At 41.5% G+C, this 21,415-nt stretch overlaps 1 protein-coding gene across 2 annotated transcripts in view; it reads left to right on the forward strand.

Moving 5' to 3' along the window:
• ADAMTS12 (ADAM metallopeptidase with thrombospondin type 1 motif 12) overlaps window positions 1-21,415 on the forward strand; it is a 393,807-nt gene that overhangs the window by 232,157 nt on the left and 140,235 nt on the right. For both annotated transcript variants that reach the window (XM_070357669.1, XM_070357670.1), the window contains 5 exons: window positions 4,595-4,738; window positions 5,333-5,477; window positions 6,731-6,823; window positions 9,000-9,145; window positions 11,519-11,688. In XM_070357669.1, coding sequence (XP_070213770.1) covers window positions 4,595-4,738; window positions 5,333-5,477; window positions 6,731-6,823; window positions 9,000-9,145; window positions 11,519-11,688 — 698 coding nt within the window. The remainder of the gene's footprint in view (window positions 1-4,594; window positions 4,739-5,332; window positions 5,478-6,730; window positions 6,824-8,999; window positions 9,146-11,518; window positions 11,689-21,415) is intronic.

Genomic DNA, 21,415 nt, shown 5'->3' on the forward strand with positions numbered 1-21,415 from the left:
TCTGGCTTTTCCATCAGCCAATATGTTTACCTTAGAGAATTCCCTTCACTTCTTTGTGCTTATTTTCTTATATCTGAAATGAGTAGATATGATTAGGTACTGTGATTTCTTTGATCCTTACCAAAAAGCCCTGGGAGATAAATGTGCTACAGTGTAGTATCCTTAATTATCAAAAATTCAAATACAGAGAGGGTAAGTGACTTGCTTTTAATTAAATAAGATTGAGGACAAAATACTGAAAAGACCAGGCCATAGTTATTGGCATGTTGATAATAACTTGGCAAAGTGAAAATTATTCTTATGTGCAAATGTATAGGCACCCTCAGTCCTGGTACATGGAAGGACTGTCCCTTGCGGCCTCGAATAAAGTCACTGTTGTCAGCAGCATCTCTAGTCAAGCAGTGTCAAGCAATATAGCTGGATCAAACTGAGAAATGATTGCTCAAGGCATTCTCAGCAATGGTATGCCCAAGTTGAAGAAAAGTGGAGAAGACTTGCTTGATAAGACATTCTCAAATGCTCACTTATGTCCAAAGAATGGATCCTTTATCCTCAATTCATTTTGGCAGTTTTTAAAAAGTAAACTGATACTACTTATGATCCAGCAGTTGTACTCTGGGCATTTATCAAGAAGAAATGAAGATGTATGTTCATATTTAAAGAACCTATACATGAAAGTTTATAGAAGCTTAATCTTAATAGCCCCAAACTGGAAGCAACCCAAGGGTTGTTTCAGCTCAATGTGGTGAATGGTTAAATAAACTGTGATGGATCCAGATCATGGAATACTACTCAGCAAGAAAAAGGACCAATTATTGATACATGCAGTGACCTTGATGAATCTTTGAACAATTATGCTCAGTTAAAAAAACTAGTCCCCAAAGGTTATATACTGTAAGATTCCATTTACATAGCATTAGTGAAATAATAAAATTATCTACATAGAGAACATACTAGTGGCTGCCAGAGCTTAAGAAGGGGATGGGGGAGGGCTGGAAAGTAGATCTGGCTACAAAGTGCAACATGAGGAATTCCACCAGGTGAAAATGTTCTGTGTCTTGACTATATCAGCATCAGCATCCTAGCTGTGGTATCATATTATAGTTTTGCAAGATGTTACCATGAGGCTAAAGTGGGTAAAGGGTACATGGGACCTCTTTGTTTTATTTATTTACAACTTGCATCTGAATCTATGATGATATAATAATATAAATTTAATATGTAAATATAATGAATTAAAATTTTAAAAGAGGGCATTGGGCCATGTACAGTTGATCTAAATAAAGCACTATTTTTTAAATGGCAAAAAAGTTTAGGGTCACTGATAGGAAAGACAAAATTGGGGAATTCCCTGGTTGTTCAGTGGTTAGGACTCTGCTTTTCCACCGTTGGGTGCTCGGTTCGATCCCTAATCAGAGAACTCAGATTCTGCAAGCCGAGTGGCATGACTGAAAACAAAAAAGAAGAGGAAAGAAAGACAAAGTTGAAGAAAGACATATAAGTTTGAATTTGAGTGACAGAAAAAATACTTCGGTAAGTCACAAAACTGAAGAAGAGAAGACATTAGGAGTACCCTGAGAAATTTGTTTATAGCACAAGATGCTTCCGAAATATTCAGTTCTCTTTTTAGATATAAAGTTCTAACTAGCTGTGGACCAAACTGAGAAACACTGGGCATATCAATGAAACAGCCTGGTGCCAGAAAAAGAAAAAGAATAATAAGCCACTATTCTAAGATAGTCACTATAGTTTAATAAAAAAGATACTCCATTGATCTTGAAAACTTGTTTATTTCATCACTGATTGCATAGGATTTAAAATAGAAAGTGAAGTTAATTAACTGGTGCTTTAGCCTAAATAATTGCATTTTTATTTTGAGAAAAATTTTAAGTTCCATTTATGAGAAGCCTAGATTATATCCATCATCCATACCTAAGCTCTCATCCCTTAATAGGTGAATTACCAAAATGAAGATGGAATTCCAGAAGGAAATTTAAAAACCTCTCTGAGATCTAGCATCCTTTCCCTTAAAGTAATGAAAATATCATGATAGAGATGAACACTTGCAACACCACATCCATCCAGTATTTCCCATTCTTCTGGATTGGGATATTCCATTTATTTCACTTATAGAGCTTTCCTTGTTGCATATGCCAAATTGGTATTTCCTGAATGAGTCAGAAAAGCTCACGTTCATACTTTCATGGTTCTTGTTCTCTGCTGGTTCTACTCCACCATAACATGAATAGTAAAAAGCAAGAAATGTCTGACCAAGTGATACCCTAAGATTCAGGCAGTGACTTAGCTTGCTATTTCATGTCTGTAATTTTCATAAACCCATCTAGCAGGAATTGTAAAACCAAGGTGTAGTAAAGCAGGCTAATTCAGCAGCTAGTGAGTTGTTTCAGCCTGTAGTAGGCTCTTACTCCAAACTGCTTTTGAGGTTTATTCCACTTGCTAGGAGGTAGCTTCTTGGAAACACCTTTCGTCCCTCTGACCTCATGTATTTTTCCTGTCTCTCATTTTTCACTGACCCCGATCCCATATGACTCTAGCACTCCCCCTCATATAGAGAGAGTGGACATGTCCAGAGGAACCTTTGTTTAGCAGCTTTGCTTTTCTTTTGTTGCATGGAAGCAGGAGTGATAGAGCTGGAGAGGGGAGTGCTTAGTGAACTAAGAACTTTAGATGGAGCAACATGAGCTTTTGGGGAGCTGATGTATTTAGAGGGTAGGTTTGAAGTCACCCGGTATATAGGATAGGCCTCCTGGTGGCTCAGTGGTAAAGGATCTGCCTGCAATGCAGAAGACCTGGGTTCGATCCCTGGGTCAGGAAGATCCCGTGGAGAAGGAAATGGCAACCCACTCCAGTATTCTTACCTGGGAAATGCCTCCATGGAATCACAGAGAGTTGAACACGATTAAGTGACTAACAAAGTATATAAGATCCAGACATCTGGCTTGTCATATTGGAAAGGCTGATCCTAGAAAAGCCATTATTAATGGCGATTTTTAGAACCATGTTTGTTTAAGATTTTTCCTAATTATTAAACAGGTGAACATGTGGAATACTTAATGAATAGGGTAGGACTGGATTTTCAACAGCCTGGGAAAGGCCTGCTCAGAAAAAAAAAACCCCAAAACAAAAAACTTTCATTGAATTAAATTCTTTGTGATTGAGTGATTAAAGAGCTTGGTAGATTAATTCTGTGACTCCTTTGTGAATTTTGTATTCATGTGGAATGTGATCAGAGTCTGTAAGTAAGTTAATAACATCTTAATGCATTAAAAATAATACAAGAAAATTTCTAAATCCCACAAAGACTTTTTTCTGCAAGAGTTGCTAATGTTGATCAGAGATTTTATTAAAGTTAGATATGAGCTTTCCTGTCAGAGGAATTGCATTTCACCAGCAGAGTAAAAGGTCATAGTTTCCTCTGTTCAAATTTGTAAAGTTGAGCCAAGATCTCCAGGTTGCAAGTTTCCAAAAAGCAGATTCCAACAGAGACAGGTCTTGTGGAGACTCAGAAAGCATCTTGGCAGTGATCCTGAGGTCTCGGCTTATAAACAGACACTTCTCAGTCAGCTTCTTTCCCAGGCAGCCCCTTGCCGTGGGAGTCAGATAAGCATTTTAGGGCCTTTCAAGGCTGCTTCACCTGGTTACCCCTGGCAATGGAGGTCAGGAAGCCGACTGAATGAGACACTGACAAGAACTCTGATTTAGGAGCACAGAGATCTGCAGAACACTCAGCTTTGTCACGAACTAGCTTGTGACTTTTGACAAATCTCAAACTCTCATCTAAAAAAGGAAAACAAGCCAGCTAGACAATGATAAAGTAAAAGTGTTAGTCACTCAGTTGTGTCCGACTCTTTGCGACCCCCTGGACTGTAGCCTACCAGTCTTCTCTGTCCAAGGAATTCTGTAGGCAAGAATACTGGAGTGGGTTGTCATTCCCTTCTCTAGGGGATCTTCCCAACCCAGAGATCAAACCCACATCTGTTGACATTTTCTGCATTGACAAATGGGTTCTTCACCGCTCATGCCACCTGGGGAGCCCACTAGATTGTGCGTGCTCCCTAATGTCCATATATTGAAGGACTTGTATGATACTGGAGAGAAATCCATCCATTCCAAGCTTGCAGCTTCTGACGAAGTCTCCCATAGGCTTTGCCATTCATGCTCTCAAGTGAATTATGATGAAAAAGCAAAAGGAAGTTTTGTTCTTTTGTGCTGCAGTTGCTACAGCAGGAGAAAGAATACAGCTGGAGGCAAGATTTGCCCTCCTGACTGTAGTCTCATAGAAAGCCAAAGCCAAACTGGAAGCTTTTAGCTTTCTGCCAAACGGAAGTTTTTGGATTAGCCGCGCGGCTCCCAGGGTTGTGTATTTGGAACAAAACTATGCCTAAAGTGATTCCTGTGCTTTCTAGTTGAAAATTAGCTAGCCCCCTCCAACTTCAAAGTCCCACTTTGTAATCAGATGCCTTCTATACAAAGGTGGCTCACTGTGGGTTATTTTCACCTTGGAGGAACTGTGGTTTTCCTCTTGTTTCATGCCTGCCTCTTTAATATCCTTGTGTTCCGTGCTTCCCTGCAGCTTCGGCATCCAGCATGACGGGAAGGAAAACGACTGTGAGCCCTTGGGCAGGCACCTGTACATCATGTCCCGCCAGCTGCAATACAATCCCGCCCCGCTGACATGGTCAAAGTGCAGCAAGGACTATATCACTCGCTTCCTGGAGTAAGTGACCGCACATCTCAGCATAGCCTCACTCAGGGCTCTGAACACCGGAAGTCACTTTGAGTTCTACCCAAGACCTGGAAAAGCTTCAGGTCCTCTCATAGGTCATGTCAGGGTGGTAACAGTAACTGTAACAGGTAACTTCGCTTCTGCTCTCTGACTCTGACATCCAGGTGGGTTCTGCCTCCAGCTTCAGCCAGGTGAACACTCTGTCTCCCCCCACCCTCCTTCAGCTTTTTGTCATCTGAAAGGGGCTCTTTATGACCCAAGAGTGAGTTTGAGTCCCTGGGGGACTGGCAAGAATGACTAGGACAAGTCAGAAGTTGTCACCATACCCCACTGAGGGTAATATAATTTTTTTTCATTTTACCACTGCTTGTAAATATTTCTTAGATCACATCTGAGCAAACGGTGTGGGACTGTGATTTGTATTTACTTTTAGACAACTCTTACCTTGGACCTAGTAGAAATAAAGTTGTCTTAAAGGACATAGAACACTAGAGAAATAGAAGGTTTTCTTGAATTAAAAACTAAACCTTTCATTTAGAAGGAAATTGTAAGCCACTGCTCTCATTTCTATTCACTTGTTTTCAGCCGAGGCTGGGGGTTCTGTCTGGATGACATCCCCCAAAAGAAAGGCTTGAAATCCAACATCATTGCCCCTGGAGTGATCTATGATGTTCACCACCAATGCCAGCTGCAGTATGGCCCCAATGCTACCTTCTGCCAGGAAGTAGAAGTAAGTGTTGGGTATCTAGGTGCCTCTGGCGGGTATGTGCAGGGCTCGAGATGCAACATACTAAAGGAGGGCCAGGGAAATATTGGGAAATCCTTGTGGCTTAGCTGGTAAAGAATCTGCCTGTTATGTAGGAGACCTGGGTTCGATCCCTGGGTTAGGAAGATCCCCTGGAGAAGGATAAGGCTACCCACTTCAATATTCTGGCCTGGAGAATTACATGGACTGTATAGTCTGTGGGGTCGCAAGGGGTCAGACGCTAATGAGAAACTTTCACTTTCAAAGATCCAGAAATGGAAACTTTCTATTCATGGCAAGATGTCTGTAACTAGAAGGATTGAAGTTGAGATCATTCATATTCTTTGACCCACCTCCTTGGTATCCTTTACAACTGGGTGGTGGTTAAGAAAATGCTATAGTGCTTTTCAAGAATCACAGTGATTCACACCTGCAGACACCATAGCAACCAACTTAATCCCTGAAGTTGCTCCCTTTCCTAAATTTCCTATCTGGTTGCTGAGCACCTCCAGAGGCCAAGGTAGGAATAAGATTTATCCCTTATTCATTCTTCTCTATTTTCAACATCTAAGTGATAAGTCAAGCCCTGGTATTTAACCTGTGATTGAATCTGTGGCTCTGTCCTGTCTCTTCATTCTTATTACTGCTCTCCTGATTCCATCTCTCATTACCTCTCCTTACTATTACCTTTGAACTATTTGATCCAGAGATCAAATTGCCAGCACTCATTGGATCATAGAAAAAGCAGAGAATTCCAGAAAAGCACCTACTTCTGCTTCATTGACTATGCTAAAGCCTTTGACTGTGTGGATCACAATGAACTGGGGAAAATTCTTAAAAGGATGGGTATATTAGACTCCTCCTCCTCTCACCTGCCTCCTGAGAAACCTTTATGCAGATCAAGAAGCAACAGTTAGAACCCTTCCTGAGGGCATTGAACAGTGGATATTATGCCACACAAATAGAAATTCAACTCTTGGCAAATGTGTTTTATCTCCCATTTCCATATGGCCTAGAATGGCTTACAGCCAACTGTTTATATGTAATGACAATGTTCAGATTAAGTTTAAACTGAGGTTTCTTGAGTGATCACTTTCCATCAGTCTCATTCAGTAACAACCGTAGCATTTATTGTGCATATGTGGATGAACCTGTGTAGATTACACCATCATTGTAGAAATGCTTTTGTGCAAGTTTTGAAAAATACAAAAAAGCTCAGCCTCATATTTGTTTTCCAGAATGTTTGCCAGACACTGTGGTGCTCGGTGAAGGGCTTTTGTCGCTCCAAGTTGGACGCTGCTGCAGATGGGACTCAGTGTGGTGAGAAGAAGGTGAGGTGTCAGTGGGGTGCCAGGCTGAGGAAGGAAGGTGGGGATAGGGGCCTTATGTTCTTGGGCAGAGCTGGGGGGGAGGCCCTGGAGAGGAGCTGTTTCTGGGTGAATGCGGATCATCATACAGTCAGACTTGCCAGAGGAAAGGACTCCACTTCCACTATTTCTCTTGAGCCTTCACTTGGGACAGGTAATTAGGGAGACAGAGCTGAGACCCAAGCCACACTCCAATTACACAACATCTGGCCCACCTTTCCCTGATGAACTTTTGTGGAGTTTGTGATCAGTAACATCTGCTGAGCTTATCATCGACCTTCACTTTAACCTTTTCTCCCGCTCCATATTGAACATTGAGGGCTTCCCTGGTGGCTCAGATGGTAAAGAGTCTGCCTGCAATGTGGGAAACCTGGGTTTGATTCCTGGGTCTGGAAGATCCCCTGAAGAAGGGAATGGCAGCCCACTCCAGTATTCTTGCCTGGGAAATACTGTGAACAGAGGAGCCTGACGGGCTACAGTCCATGGGGTTGCAAAACTTCGGATACAACTGAGTGACTGACACTTTCACTTTCATATTGAACACTGGGAAGGACAAGTCAGTGGCTTCTTCTTTCCAAGGATGTAATTTCAGACCATATGGTATCTTCTTGCTCATCATCTGCATGTGTGCGTGTTCAGTTGCTTCAGCTGTGTCTGACTCTTTGTGACCCCATGGACTGTAGCCCTCCAGGCTCCTCTGTCTATGGGATTCTCCAGACAAGCATACTGGAGTGAGTTGCTATGCCCTCCTCCAGGAGATCTTCCCAACTCAGGGATCGAACCTGCATCTCCTGCAGTGGCAGGCGAGTTTTTTACTCACTGAGCCTCCTGGGAGGCCTGTTCATCATCTGACATGACTGCATTTCTTAAAGTCCTACCCATACCCAAGAACTCAGAGATGTTAGATGTCCAGACTACCTGAAGACAGAGTAATACATGCTGTTCAAGAGCACAGTTTGGGTTTGTGTGGGCCTAGGGTTTATGTGTTTAGTGGGTGTCTTCATGTAGCTTGAGTATGTCCTGACTCATCATTAAGATCATAGAGCTTAATCAAAATCCACAGTCATCAGAAATAATGAGGAAGAGGAGGCAAGCAGATAAAACACACCCAGATCCTCTGTGAAATGTGGTCATTTCTAACAACCAGCTCGCATTTCTTGTTTCCCTTTTTGTATGTTCACCCTCCTAAACTGATAGTTGTTGAGGGAGTCCCTTGAAGAGGGAGAGTGTGGAGTTTTTCCTGAGCCACTTGAAATACTAGAACTGGAAACAATGCAAAGAGTTATAGAAGAGCAGAAATTTTTCTTGATATTAGAAAGAACTTCAACTTCTGTAAAAACTTGGGTTTTTCAGCAACGAGCAGATTTTTTACAGAGGGGATGAGTTATCTGTTGCAAACATTAAATACCCATAGAGGCTATGCTGCTAAGTCGCTTCAGTCATGTTCGACTCTGTGCGACCGCATAGACGGCAGCCCACCAGGCTCCCCCGTCCCTGGGATTCTCCAGGCAAGAACACTGGAGTGGGTTGCCATTTCCTTCTCCAATGCATGCAAGTGAAAAGTGAAAGTGAAGTCGCTCAGTCGTGTCTGACTCTTAGTGACCCCATGGACTGCAGCCCACCAGGTTCCTCCATCCATGGGATTTTCCAGGCAAGAGTACTGGAGTGGGGTGCCATTGCCTTAGAGGCTATAGAGGAGTGCTATCATGGTGCCAGTCTACAAAATGTTTGTTATGGTTCTCAACAAGATAAGAAGCTTGCATCAGAAAGTAAATCAATTATATTACTGAACAGCTATGTTACTAAGCATACTCAGCTGATACACTTTCCATAGCAAGATTTTCTTAATAAAGGAAGCTAACATTCTGGCATGCAAGTCTGCCAATTACACTTTGAGTCATACTCCTTTCTCTGCAACTAGGCACATAACATTCCCTTTAATTCCTGAAATTCTCTGATTATAAAACCCAAGACTTTCAAGGGAAATTCTTTTATGAGATGCTCTTTGTTCTACATCTGATGTGTGACTGTAGGAAGTCTGCTTGATCAGGAAGAACTCGGTTCAGGCTGCGAGGGTTCCTGAGTCAGCTTGTTATGGAACCTTTCTGACATATGCATCTCCTGTCTCTTCCGTTTTCAGTGGTGTATGGCTGGCAAGTGTATCACAGTGGGCAAAAAACCAGAGAGCATTCCTGGAGGCTGGGGCCGCTGGTCACCCTGGTCCCACTGTTCCAGGACCTGTGGGGCTGGAGCCCAGAGTGCAGAGAGGCTCTGTAACAACCCTGAGTAAGTCAAGTCAAAGATGTTTTTCTTCCTTCCTTGAGCACTGGGAGACCAGTTGTAGATGGGGTGATGTCAGTGACCCCAAGGCTCTCCAAGGAAACTAAGTAGGTTCCCAGAGACAAAGAGAGCCAGAAGGAAGATTCATAGAGCATGAAGAAAAAAGTTTTGTTTTTTTTTATTTCTTGCTTTGTCTCATTTTGGCTTAGTACTGGATTCGAACTTAGGTAACTAAACTGATTTCATCATTTGGAGAAATAAGCAAAAAATTTTTAAAAGTACAATCCATGTGAAAGTCTCTAGACGATTATATAATTAAGTCCTTTTAAATAACCCCATTCTATCAGTGAGGATTATCATACCCAATTTTACTGACAAGACACAGCTTTCTTTCCATTATAATGAATGTATAATTTTGTAAAAATAGTTTTCTTCTCTTGGGTAACTAATCATATATAGCTTGGCACATTTTTTGAGGATGATTATTTTTAATGTTTTAGATAAGAATTTTGTAAACCTCACAGTTCTGTATTAGCCTGTTAAGGATTTCATAGAAGTTATTTCACAAGTTGCTTTCAATTTTTTAATCAAATTGCTTAATTTTTTTATATTTTAAGTTTGTATAATGATTATTTTATGTGAAATATTCTGTTTTCTTGATTTCCAAATATATATATATTACATTCTTCATTTCACTATTTGCTGGTATACTAGTTCCTAAGTATTATTTTTTAGCAGTGTACATATGATGACTCCTATAAGTAGAAAATGTTTTAAACTTCTTTTATCTAAATTTACATTAGTCTGTGTTGAACAGTAAAAGTCACATATTTTAAAAGGCAAATGATATATATTAAAACAATTCCATCAGTATCTCAGTTCTAAATCTTACCTCCTTTTTATTATAAATGTATTACTGTGTGTATATATATATGCATGTATATATACACATATAAACTATCTAACTATATATGTAATTTCTCCTAAAGGTTAATAAGTTAATATCTATGAATAACTCAACACACTAACTACTACATAAATTTGTCAGTAAATGGTAGTTACTGTGACATCTTTATCATTTCCCATGCCTATAAGTAAGTGTACATTTGAGGGATTTGGGCAAAATTGTTTTAAAATCTTATTTTTTGTTAAAACACCAGGTTCCTGTGGCTTCAAAAATTCAAAATAAAGAATTTCTTGTAGAATTGTTTTACAGAAAATCTTTATTTTATAGTTTGTTCCAATGTGATCAGAAAAACTATTTCCATTTTTGTAATCAGGAAATACAAGCAATTTACTCCAGGATCTGTGGTCACTGTTGAGTATCAGCCACTGCCAGTCCTTAGCCTTCTTGGGAGGATGGTCAGCAATCCATGGTTGTCAGAAAAAGGACATTCCTGTTGAGGAAATGAATCCCCTAACTTGGCTTGAGGGGGAAAAAATGGTCCTAACTCCCATCTTAGAGGCTACAGTTTGTCATAGAGTCTCTTTGGGTGACTCCATAGAGTGATCATATCTGATCTCAGTAGCTGGTTTGCTTAAGTTCATTGAGAAGAAGGTCAATAAAAATACAGTCACAGATTCAGGTCAGTGCCTGACCAGCCAATGCTGACACTCTATCCTTGATTTATATTGGTCAGATGTCTAGTGAGAACCCAGCAGGGCTTGGCTCATAAAAGGCTCTTAGATGGAAATGAATTGGAGAGCTGCCAAGTCATAGAGTATCACTTCATCATCACAAATAGGAAACCACCAAGCCTAGCCTCAACTGTGAAGTACAGTGCTTAGTTCTGCATACAGGGAATTGATGACTGTGAACTGCCTTGGTTAAAGAATTATCTTTGGGTGTGATAAGTATAGAAAGTGCCTCCAGCTGGATAACGAAATGTTATCCAGAGGAGAAAGAGGTTACTTTTGGCAGTAATTCAGATAGAATTCATGATGGAGATGGAAATAACATTTATTTGTCTTTAAAGGATGGGCAGTATGTAGACATTTAGAGAAGAGTGGAAATCTAGAAGCACGGCGGGGTGAGGGGGGGAAGCAAACAAGTCAGCTGGTATCACGGGAGCGGTGTGCAAATGAGAAGGAATGTGGGAAGAAACCATGTTCAGGTGAGGTAAGTCAGGATCATGATGGCCTTGAATGCCATCATGCTAAAGAGGCTGGACTGTATCCTATGGTCACAGGGTGCCATTATAGTTTTCTCAACAGGAAACTAAAATATTGGAGGTAATCATAAAAGTTAGCCAGAGAAAAATGTGTACAGTAGAAAAAAGAGAAAAGACAGAAATGGAAATAAGCGGGGACAGAGCATTTTTAACATAGAATACTGGCCTTTAAGGAAATTAGAGAGCAATTTGTGTGTTTCATGTGTAGACCAAAGTTCGGAGGGAAGTACTGCACTGGAGAAAGAAAACGCTATCGCCTGTGCAACATCCACCCCTGTCGCCCGGACACACCCACTTTTCGGCAGATGCAGTGCAGTGAGTTTGACACTGTTCCCTACAGGAATGCATTCTACCACTGGTTTCCGGTTTTTAATCCAGGTAAGGAGCTGTGATGGAATATTCCAGATCGAGGGCCACAGCCATTGTCAGAAAGCATTTATCCATCAGGGTACTGTGATGCAGTACAGAGAAAAAAAGAGAGTAATGCCATCAAGAGTTTTATATTTTAAGAGGTGGAGACACTGACCTGGTTAAGTCAGTCAGTAAATGTTGAAGGTGACTATTCCAATTCCCTGCCAAGCTCTGTGGGAGTTAGAAGAGAATTTTATCAAACATGATGACTCACTTCAAAACAGCTGAGGTACAACTAAGCAATATGTGGGGCTTGTTGGGACACAGGAGGAAGCGCTTACTGATGATGTGTGGAACTGAATATAATTTTGACAGGAACTCAGTAAAGGTCATTATGGGTGTGGAGTAATTTCAAAATAGTCTTCCAAGGAAGCAGTTGACAATTCTTAAGCATGTGTCGTCTTTCTCCTGCAATAACGAAGGGGAAGGCATTCTAAGTAGAGTCAGCAATTCCCAGTGAGAGGAGAAAAGCACAAGGCAAGACAAGATGGTAGAAAATGTGAATCAGATCGCCAGTTCAGGGTCGATGCATGAGGCAGGGTGCTCAGGACTGGTGCACTGGGATGACCCTGAGGGATGGGATGGGGAGGGAGGAAGGAGGTAGGGTCAGGATGGGGAACACATGTACACCCATGGCTGATTCATGTGAATGTATGGCAAAAAACCACCACAATATTGTAAAGCAATTAGCCTCCAATTAAAAAAAAAAAAGAATGCACCCAGCATAAAAAAAAAAAGAAAGAAAATGAATGAGAAACTTGATCGCAAATGAGTGAGAGCCAGCTTTGAGCCAGAAATCAACATTTTGTATCTATAGGACAACATGCTTGCGTGCTAAGTCACTTCAGTCATGTCTGACCCTTTGCGACCCTATGGACTATAGCCTGCCAGGTTTCTCTGTCCATGGGATTCTCCAGACAAGAATACTGGAGTGGGTTGCCATGCCCTCCTCCAGGGGGTCGAACCAGTTTCTCTTATGTCTCCTGCACTGGCAGATGGGTTCTTACCACTAGGGCCACATAAGGGTACAATGTAAAATCAAGCATCTAAAGGAGGCACATCAGAGGATGAGGGCATAGTGCAGTTGGATAATGGAGCAGCAGCCTTGGCAGTGTTTCTCCTGAATCAGCACCAGTGACACGTTTTCTTCTGAAAATGAGGAAAAACCATTGACCTTTAACTAGAGCATCAAAGAGGATCTGTGCTTTTCATTGTTATTCCAGTAGAGAATGAAAGAAAAGATGTTCCTGAGTTAAGGAAATTTGAAACAACATAGTGAAAAGTAACCACATTTCTTTTGTGTGTGATTGTTAAGTTTCTGAAATCCAGTATAATAGAACACAAGAGGACTCCCAGGTATCGGCCAATGAATGAAAATTACGTATTTGGACTGTTAGGAAAATGATACAGTCAACTGATTTTGAAAAAAAGTGCTTTTCCTACTTTGTGTCTCCAAAATACCCTGATGGCTGTTGGTTGTCTTGGGCAACATCTGCTCCTTGTCTCCCATTGTTTAGTGTCATTCATGCTCGAGAGGAGTGAGTCATTTGGTTTTTGGTGCAATTTTACTTCCTGATCTAAGCACCTGAATACAGAAAAGCTCTTGTATATACTCATGTGGGTGCAAAAAAAATAGTGATGAAAGGTATAGCCAGTTGGTACTACCTATACCTATATTTTGGAAATTCTGCTTTGTTAGAACTAGTTGCATCAGTAATACTAGAGACCCTGAATGAGCAGAACTAAAATGGCATAGCTGCCTCAGTGTTGTGACAGGTGCTTAGTTCGGAGTCCCCACACCTGCCAGATTCAGGGTTAGATTTGTGTCTGCTGGACTCTGATGGCTCAAGTAGCCAGATTTAGAATAAAAGGATTTGGTTCAGCTTAACTTTTCATTGATTTATAAGCAATGATTGTGTGCAGAGACATCACTTTGCTGACAAAGGTCTGTATAGTCAAAACTATGGTTTTTCTAGTAGTCATGTATGGATGTGAGAGGTGGACCATAAAGAAGGCTGAGCACTGAAGAATTGATACTTTTGAACCGTGGTGCTGGAGAAGACCCTTGAGAGTCCCTTGGGCAGCAAGGAGATCAAACCAGTCAATCCTGAAGGAAATCAACCCTGAATATTCATTGGAAGGACTGATGCTGAAGCTCCTATACTTTGGCCACCTGATGTGAGGAGCCTACTCATTGGAAAAGACCCTGATGCTGGGAAAGATTAAGGGCAGGAGGAGAAGGGGATGACAGAGGATGAGGTGGTTGGATGGCATCACTGACTCAATGGACATGAGTTTGAGCAAACTCAGGGTGATAGTGAAGGACAGGGAAGTCTGGGGTGCTGCAGTTCATGGAGTCACAAAGAATTGGACACGACTTAGTGACTGAACAGCAACAAATTATGTGCCTCCTTTTTGTATAACATAGCAGTAGGTATTAAAGAAATGAGAGTTATAAAAGTAGACACAGATTTCATTCACTTTTGGAGTGATTGTTTTGCATCTGTAACTGGTATTGAAACTCTGTATACCATGTGAGGGAATTATACTGAGTGCCATCTGCTTAATTCGTCTGTCTGGGCTGTAAGCCTCCATTCTCTATCTCAGTGGTTTTCTTATAGGCTCCTGTGATATTGTTTGAGCTCTAAACTGAGTAGCTACTATCTTGACCAACACACTGACTTCTGTCCCCCTATCAAACTCTGTACTACAGAGTTGCTATTACTTGCTTAGTTGATGGGCATCCTTGGTGACAACAATGTGGTGTTCATGACAACAGCTCTGTGCAGAGCACTCAATCTGTGCCAGGCAGTGAGTACTTTGTACCTTCCCAGGCTTCCCTTAGAAGCCACCAGAGGATAAACTCCATGTACAGCAGAGTTTTGGCAGATTTGCTAAGCAGCCAATGGCAGAAGAATTATCATAGATGCAAACATTTGGAATAAGTATACAGACTTCATCAAACCTGTTAGTTTACAAATTCTGTTCCAGGGCTTCCAAAAATGTTTGATTCTAATTTCATTTTTCAAAAAAGTAATTTAATTGAAAAATTAGTTTTTAAAAATGCAGTAAGGAATAATGCTTACATTAAAAAAATAGGATATGTTGAGTTTTAACATATTGAAAACCATCAGTATATTAACTTATACATATTAATTTGGTTTTCTACAGACCTTAGAATAAAAGTATCCTATCAACACAATTCAATTGAGAAATATCCTGAGATTACAGATCAAGTTGTTTTAAACTGTTATCGTATCATTTACAGCCGTTTGTGTGAGTCAAGATTTTTCAGTGCTGTGCAAACAAACAAATAAAAGTTGACACTAATGGTAAAGAACCCACTTGCCAATGCAGGAGACTTAAGAGACTTGAGTTCTTTCCCTGGGTTGGGAAGATCCCCTGGAGGAGGGCATGGCAAACCAATCCAGTATTCTTGCCTGGAGAATCCCCACCCATGGACAGAGGAGCCTGGCGGGCTATGGTCCATAGAGTCACAGAGTCAGACATGACTGAAGCAACTTCACACGTGTGCAAACAAACAAAAAAAAAACCATAGAAAAAAATTAGATGCTGCAACCATATAACTCTGTAACTGCCATCTGTAAACTTGATTTCAAATTTTTCTGTTCATTTTAATAGTCTCTTTGGATCCCACTGAACTATTTTTAAGCATTATATACTTGAACTTACAAAATTTATGCTTCATAAAATTCTGATTTTTTTATCTGCTTTATTTGCAAGATCGTATTTGAAAAAAGAAAAATATTTCTTCTGCCTAAAGGGTTTGAAAAGTCCTAATTTAGATCAACTTACTTTCCAGTATAGGCATTTTCTTTACCAGCTCTCCTAGCCAAAAAAAAAAATAAGACAGCCAAACTCCCCTTGATCACATTCATGGGAGCACCAGCATGAAGAGATGTGGCTGTATGTTTTTTCACTAACCCCCATCCCCATGCTTCAGAGATGAAGCAACTTTGTCACAGAGAGGACAATAACTTAGTCAGGGTTATAGAGTCTTATATAATGGAGGTGGAATTGAAGAATAAAGTCTGTTTGATTAAGAAGCTGAGATACTTACACTAATTTATGTAGATTCTTAGGGACTTGATTAGCCTATGTTAATCAGAAATATGTTTATGTCCTTCATCTTCTATTCAGTTCAGTTCAGTTCAGTCACTCAGTCATGTCCGACTCTTTGCGACCCCATGAATCACAGCACGCCAGGCCTCCCGGTCCATCACCAACTCCCGGAGTTCACTCAGACTCACGTCCATCGAGTCAGTGATGCCATCCAGCCATATCATCCTCTGTCATCCCCTTCACCTCCTGCCCCCAATCCCTCCCAGCATTAGAGACTTTTCCAATGAGTCAACTCTTCACATGAAGTGGCCAAAGTACTGGAGTTTCAGCTTTAGCATCATTCCTTCCAAAGAACACCCAGGGCTGATCTCCTTCAGAATGGGCTGGTTGAATCTCCTTGCAGTCCAGGGGACTCTCAAGAGTCTTCTCCAACACCACAGTTCAAAAGCATCAGTTCTTCGGTGCTCAGCTTTCTTCACAGTCCAACTCTCACATCCATACATGACCACTGGAAAAACCATAGCCTTGACTAGACAGACCTTTGTTGGCAAAGTAATGTCTCTGCTTTTGAATATGCTATCTGCTGCTGCTGCTAAGTCGCTTCAGTCGTGTCCAACTCTGTGCGACCCCATGACAGCAGCCCATCAGGCTCCGCCGTCCCTGGGATTCTCCAGGCAAGAACACTGGAGTGGGTTGCCATTTCCTTCTCCAATGCATGAAAGTGAAAGTGAAGTCGCTCAGTCGTGTCCGACTCTTAGCAACCCCATGGACTGGAGCCCACCAGGCTCCTCCGTCCATGGGATTTTCCAGGCAAGAGTACTGGAGTGGGGTGCCATTGCCTTCTCCAAATATGCTGTCTAGGTTGGTCATAACTTTCCTTCCAAGGAGTAATTAGGGGATGGCAAAGACCTTATCTTGGTGCTATCACTTTCTTGGAATCTCTCTTCCTTTTGTGGATGTTTTTCTCAGCACCTCCAAATAACTCCTCATTAAGGCTAATTTTTTAGTTGTTGCTTCTAAATATCTCAGTCCTAGTAATGCTTGCTGCCAGTGAGGTTTCCAGCCAATGTGGAGGATCTGACATGAGGTCAGACCTCAGTCTGCATCTCCTGAAATAAGATCTTTCAGGAACATCTTTAAGGAATTGTTGCAGTTATGTTCCCTAGGAAACAGATTCTGAGACAGATACTAGCACATAGGAAGTTCAACAGGTGCAGAAGAAGAGGGAAGGAAAAGGGATTAGGCAGGGACAGAATCCGGGCTACAGTGCAGTCTCAGCTGAGGGCTTCTCCACCCCCATGGGAGCTCTACAGCTGGAAGGACCTTCAGAGTTGCCACAGTTGGTCATGTACCACAACCACTGAGCCCTGTGTGCCACAACAAGAGAAGCCCCAGCAATGAAAAGCCTGCGCACTGCAACTAAGAGAGTAGCTGCCATAAGAGAGAAAGCTCATTCATAGCAATGAAGACCCAGTGTTTAAATGAGAATGTCAGTGTGGTGAGCATCCCAGGAGATCTTCTAGCCAGATGGCTCTCATTTCACAAACTAGGAATCTATAGCTTACGGAGGGAAAATGATGGAATAATAAGGATGATGTTTGTGGACACCTCAAAACCATTCACAGTCCTCCTCCCTTTCACTTTCCTCTACAATTGAAAAGGGAAAAGTAGAAGATTTGCTAACCTGTATTCCCTAGAGCCCCAATTCCAGCCAAAGGATAAAGTGGGCAGCCTCACTGGGTCAGGCCTCTGAGAAGGATTTTAGTGGTTTTGATGCAGCGGCCCTCAGCCCCAATCCCATCTTTCTGCCTTTCACTCTTCTCTTGCTGCCTGTCCTATTGCATCCACGCTCAGACAGCTAAGAGGGAGATAGAAGGAGGATAGCCCCCAAATTTCTGTTATGTGGGGAAAATAAACTGCTGCCCTTTAAAACAAGGCAGCACATTTTTTGCTACTTTGCAGAAAAACATATCACTACCTGATAATGAGAACAGACAGCTTCCCTGGTGGCTCAGTCAGTAAAGAATCTGCCTGAAATGCAGGAGACCCAGGTTCAGTCCCTGCGTCAGGGAAGATTCCCTGGAGAAGAGAATAGCTACCCGCTCCAGTATTCTTACCTGGAGAATTCCATGGACAGAGGAGCCTGGCGGGCTGCAGTCCATGGGTTGCAATGAGTCAGACACGACTGAGCAACTAACACTTTCTTTCAATGAGAACAGCTTATATTAAACTTATGTCATTATTTATTCTGTACACATACTTCACGCTTTATATGCATTTTCTTAATTTTAACTCCATAAGAAAATCCTATGTGGAAATTTAAGTTTTTGACCTAATTTTTATGCATATGCTAATAGATTTAGAGAATAAATAACTTCTTAAATTCATACTATACAATAGAGCCAAGAGTTAGCCCAGGCTACACTCTGCAGCCTAAACATTAACCGTGAAAACAGAGACAGGGATAAGTCCATTATCTTAAGAACAACGCATTGAATTTTAAATTTTATCTATGGTGATGTTCATGTGTTTTTTTAAAGATAGATGATTTTATAGCCAAGGGGCTGTGGTGGGAGGAAAAGAGCCCCAGTGACTGCTTGTATTATGACAAATGCTAGGTTTATTAAACTTATGTCTCTTGCTTTGAAAATCAATTTTTTTAAACATTTAAGCATTATGTCAAAATAATTATGTTTGGTAAACAATTTAAGTTGACAGTCCAGATTTAGTGTCACAGTTCCTAACCATTTTAAGTAAAAGAACATAAACATACAGTAAATATTACTAAACATACAGCAAACATTACTACATTCAGCCTCATCTAAAACATCAGTGAAGTGGGTTTAATTCATTTTTAACAATTCTACTCCTATTTTCATCCTTTCTATGGTTATAGTAGAATATATTAATTTTCACACCTTCTGATGTTTAATATGTATTTTTATATATTTGGAGATTATAATATTACCTTATCAGAAAGTGAAAGAATACTATTTTAGATTAGCTGAATTTACAGAGTTTTGGTAATTATTTGACTGATTTTGGGTTGGATTTTCGGTCAGGACTTTTTGTTTCTTTTTTTTTTCCCTCAAGCTGATCTGAGCCTGGTCTTAAACTGGGCTTCTTTTTTAAGTTAAATGTTACTTATTAAAACAATAAAGCATTTTAAATTATGCCTTTTGCTTAAGGTTTAGTATTTCTTAGACCTTAGCAAGAAGCTGCACACACACATCACAGATCTCTTCTGCAGGTGCACGTGCCCCACTGTCCATCAGCTTTCACTGAGAAGGCACAAGTGAAAAGGGAAAGCCAGTTGTGTCCGACTCTTTGCAACCCCTTGGACTTTACAGCCCGTGGGATTCTCCAGGCCAGAATACTGGGGTGGGTATCCTTTCCCTTCTCGATGGGATCTTCCCACCCCAGGGATCGAACCTAGGTCTCCCACATTGCAGGCAGATTCTTTACCAGCTGAGCCACCAGGGAAGCCCAAGAACACTGGAGTGGGTAGCCTATCCTTTCTCTAGTGGACCTTCCTGACCCAGGAATCGAGCCAGGGTTGACATAAGTGCAGATGTACAATTATTAAGAGTTTTAAGACATGAGAACAGAGCTTTCAACCAAGTGTGAGGCCCTGGGTGACTGCACAGGAGTCATACCCAAGGAGCCCTGCCCTTAAATGGATTTTAGAAACTGGATTTTTTTAAATGGTGAACCTCAAGTTGCAACCTACTGACGGAATGTGAGATGCCTGCAAAATTTTCCTTGACCTAAGAAGTCATTTATATCCCTCTTAGCAAGTTTTAGTTTCATTTCTAATGATCACTTCTGCAGATCATTATCCAAAAACGTTGGGCTGCTCTGTTTCAGCAAAACTGAAAATGCAGCCTTTAATTCAGAGAGTACATTCAGTTCCCTCAGCTTCCTTTGAGAGGATTAGTCAGACAGTGTGAGGGCAGAGCTTACCAGTCCATTAGTTTTAGAGTTTTCACACAGCTGATCTGCAAATGCATAGAAAAGCTGGAGGGGAAATACCACATGAGCTGGACGAAAAAGATGTGTGAGGAAAGATGAGTGTACCTGAGGTGGTAAAACACTCCACTCTGTGGATCTTGTGGAAGAAGTGAGTTCGGTGTCTGGTACAGACTCTGATTGTTGTGGTGACCTTTGAGAACTAAGATCACCCACTGCTCCTCTTACCCTTTTGTGCAGGGCCCTGTGTCACAGGCCCGCCTGATGACATTACTCAGAAAGCCGTGAAAGACAGAGGCCAGAGGAAAGGTCAGGGAAACAGGACTCCAGGGCCACCTTGAAAACTGCCTCAGAACCCTGAACCTTGAGTTCACAATGGCTGCTTTCGAGTACAGGTTCCTTCTGGCCTTGGGCACGGAGATAGGTCATAGGTGTGCAGGTTCTGGGAGTCACAGCAATAGATCTGTGTTTTGCTCTTGCTTTTAGCACAGATTATTTACTAGGTATTCTTAGACTCCATAGTGCATGCTCAGTTGTCCAACTCTTTGCATCCTCATGAACTGTAACCCTCCAGGCTCCTCTGTCCATGGGATTTCCCAAGCAAGAATACTGGAGTGGGTTGCCATTTCCTCCTCCAGAGGATCTTTCTGACCCATGGATCAAACCCTTATCTCCTACAGCTCCTGCATTGCAGGAAGATTCTTTACCACTTACGCCACCAGGGAAGCCCTAAGACTCCATAGGCCGATGAACTTACGTTCCACAGAAATCTATGTTTCTTCCTTGCAGTGTACTTCAGTTAGCCTGTCTAACCATAAAGGATGTGCTAATCCAGTATCACAGAAGGAAGATGAAAAGAAGGATTGAAATGAGGGCCTTTCTTCATGGAATGAGACCTTCCCCATTGTCTTTATTGACGGCCAAGATATTATTTATAAAAGAAATATATGCTTCTTATTTAAAAATGCAAGTATATATAATAAAATGAATTCTTCTTAGCCCAGCACACTTACTCCTCAGAGGCAAACGTTATTAACAGCAGATTTCCATTTACACACAAATGGACTCATATTTTGCCAGTTCTGCTAGATTTCCACTCATGGAGTGGAACACTATTACCTTATTCCTCTTAGTGACTGCATTAGCCTTCTGTTATGTAAATGCAGCTTAATTGATGTGTCTGTTTCCTCCTGGATAAACAGCTGCCATGAACATCCTTGACCTCTGTCACTAAGTTCAAAGTTCATTTTTTAATATATAGTTTTTAAAATTTACTTTTGGTTGTGCTGGGTCTTTGTTGCTACGTGGGCTTTCTCTAGTTGCAGAGAGGGGAGTGCTACCCTTTGTTACATTGGTGGGCTTCTCACTGCGGTGACTTCTGTCGCTGAGCACAGGCTCTAAGGCATGCAGGCTAATTAGTTGTGGCGCCTGGGCTCGGTTGACCAGGGTGTGGGGATCTTCCCAGATCAGAGATCAAACCCATGTCCCCTGCATTGGCAGGTGAATTCTTACCCACTGGACCACCAGGGAAGCCCCTCAAGGCTCATTTTTATGACTGAGTGGATGATCTCTCAGGATGGAGTTGAACCTTTTGCCACTCTGTCCAGAACTTTCTCCATAACAGTGTTGATCACTGCCACGG

This window comes from Bos mutus, chromosome 20 (assembly GCF_027580195.1).
Source record: "Bos mutus isolate GX-2022 chromosome 20, NWIPB_WYAK_1.1, whole genome shotgun sequence".
Classification (NCBI taxonomy): domain Eukaryota; kingdom Metazoa; phylum Chordata; class Mammalia; order Artiodactyla; family Bovidae; genus Bos; species Bos mutus.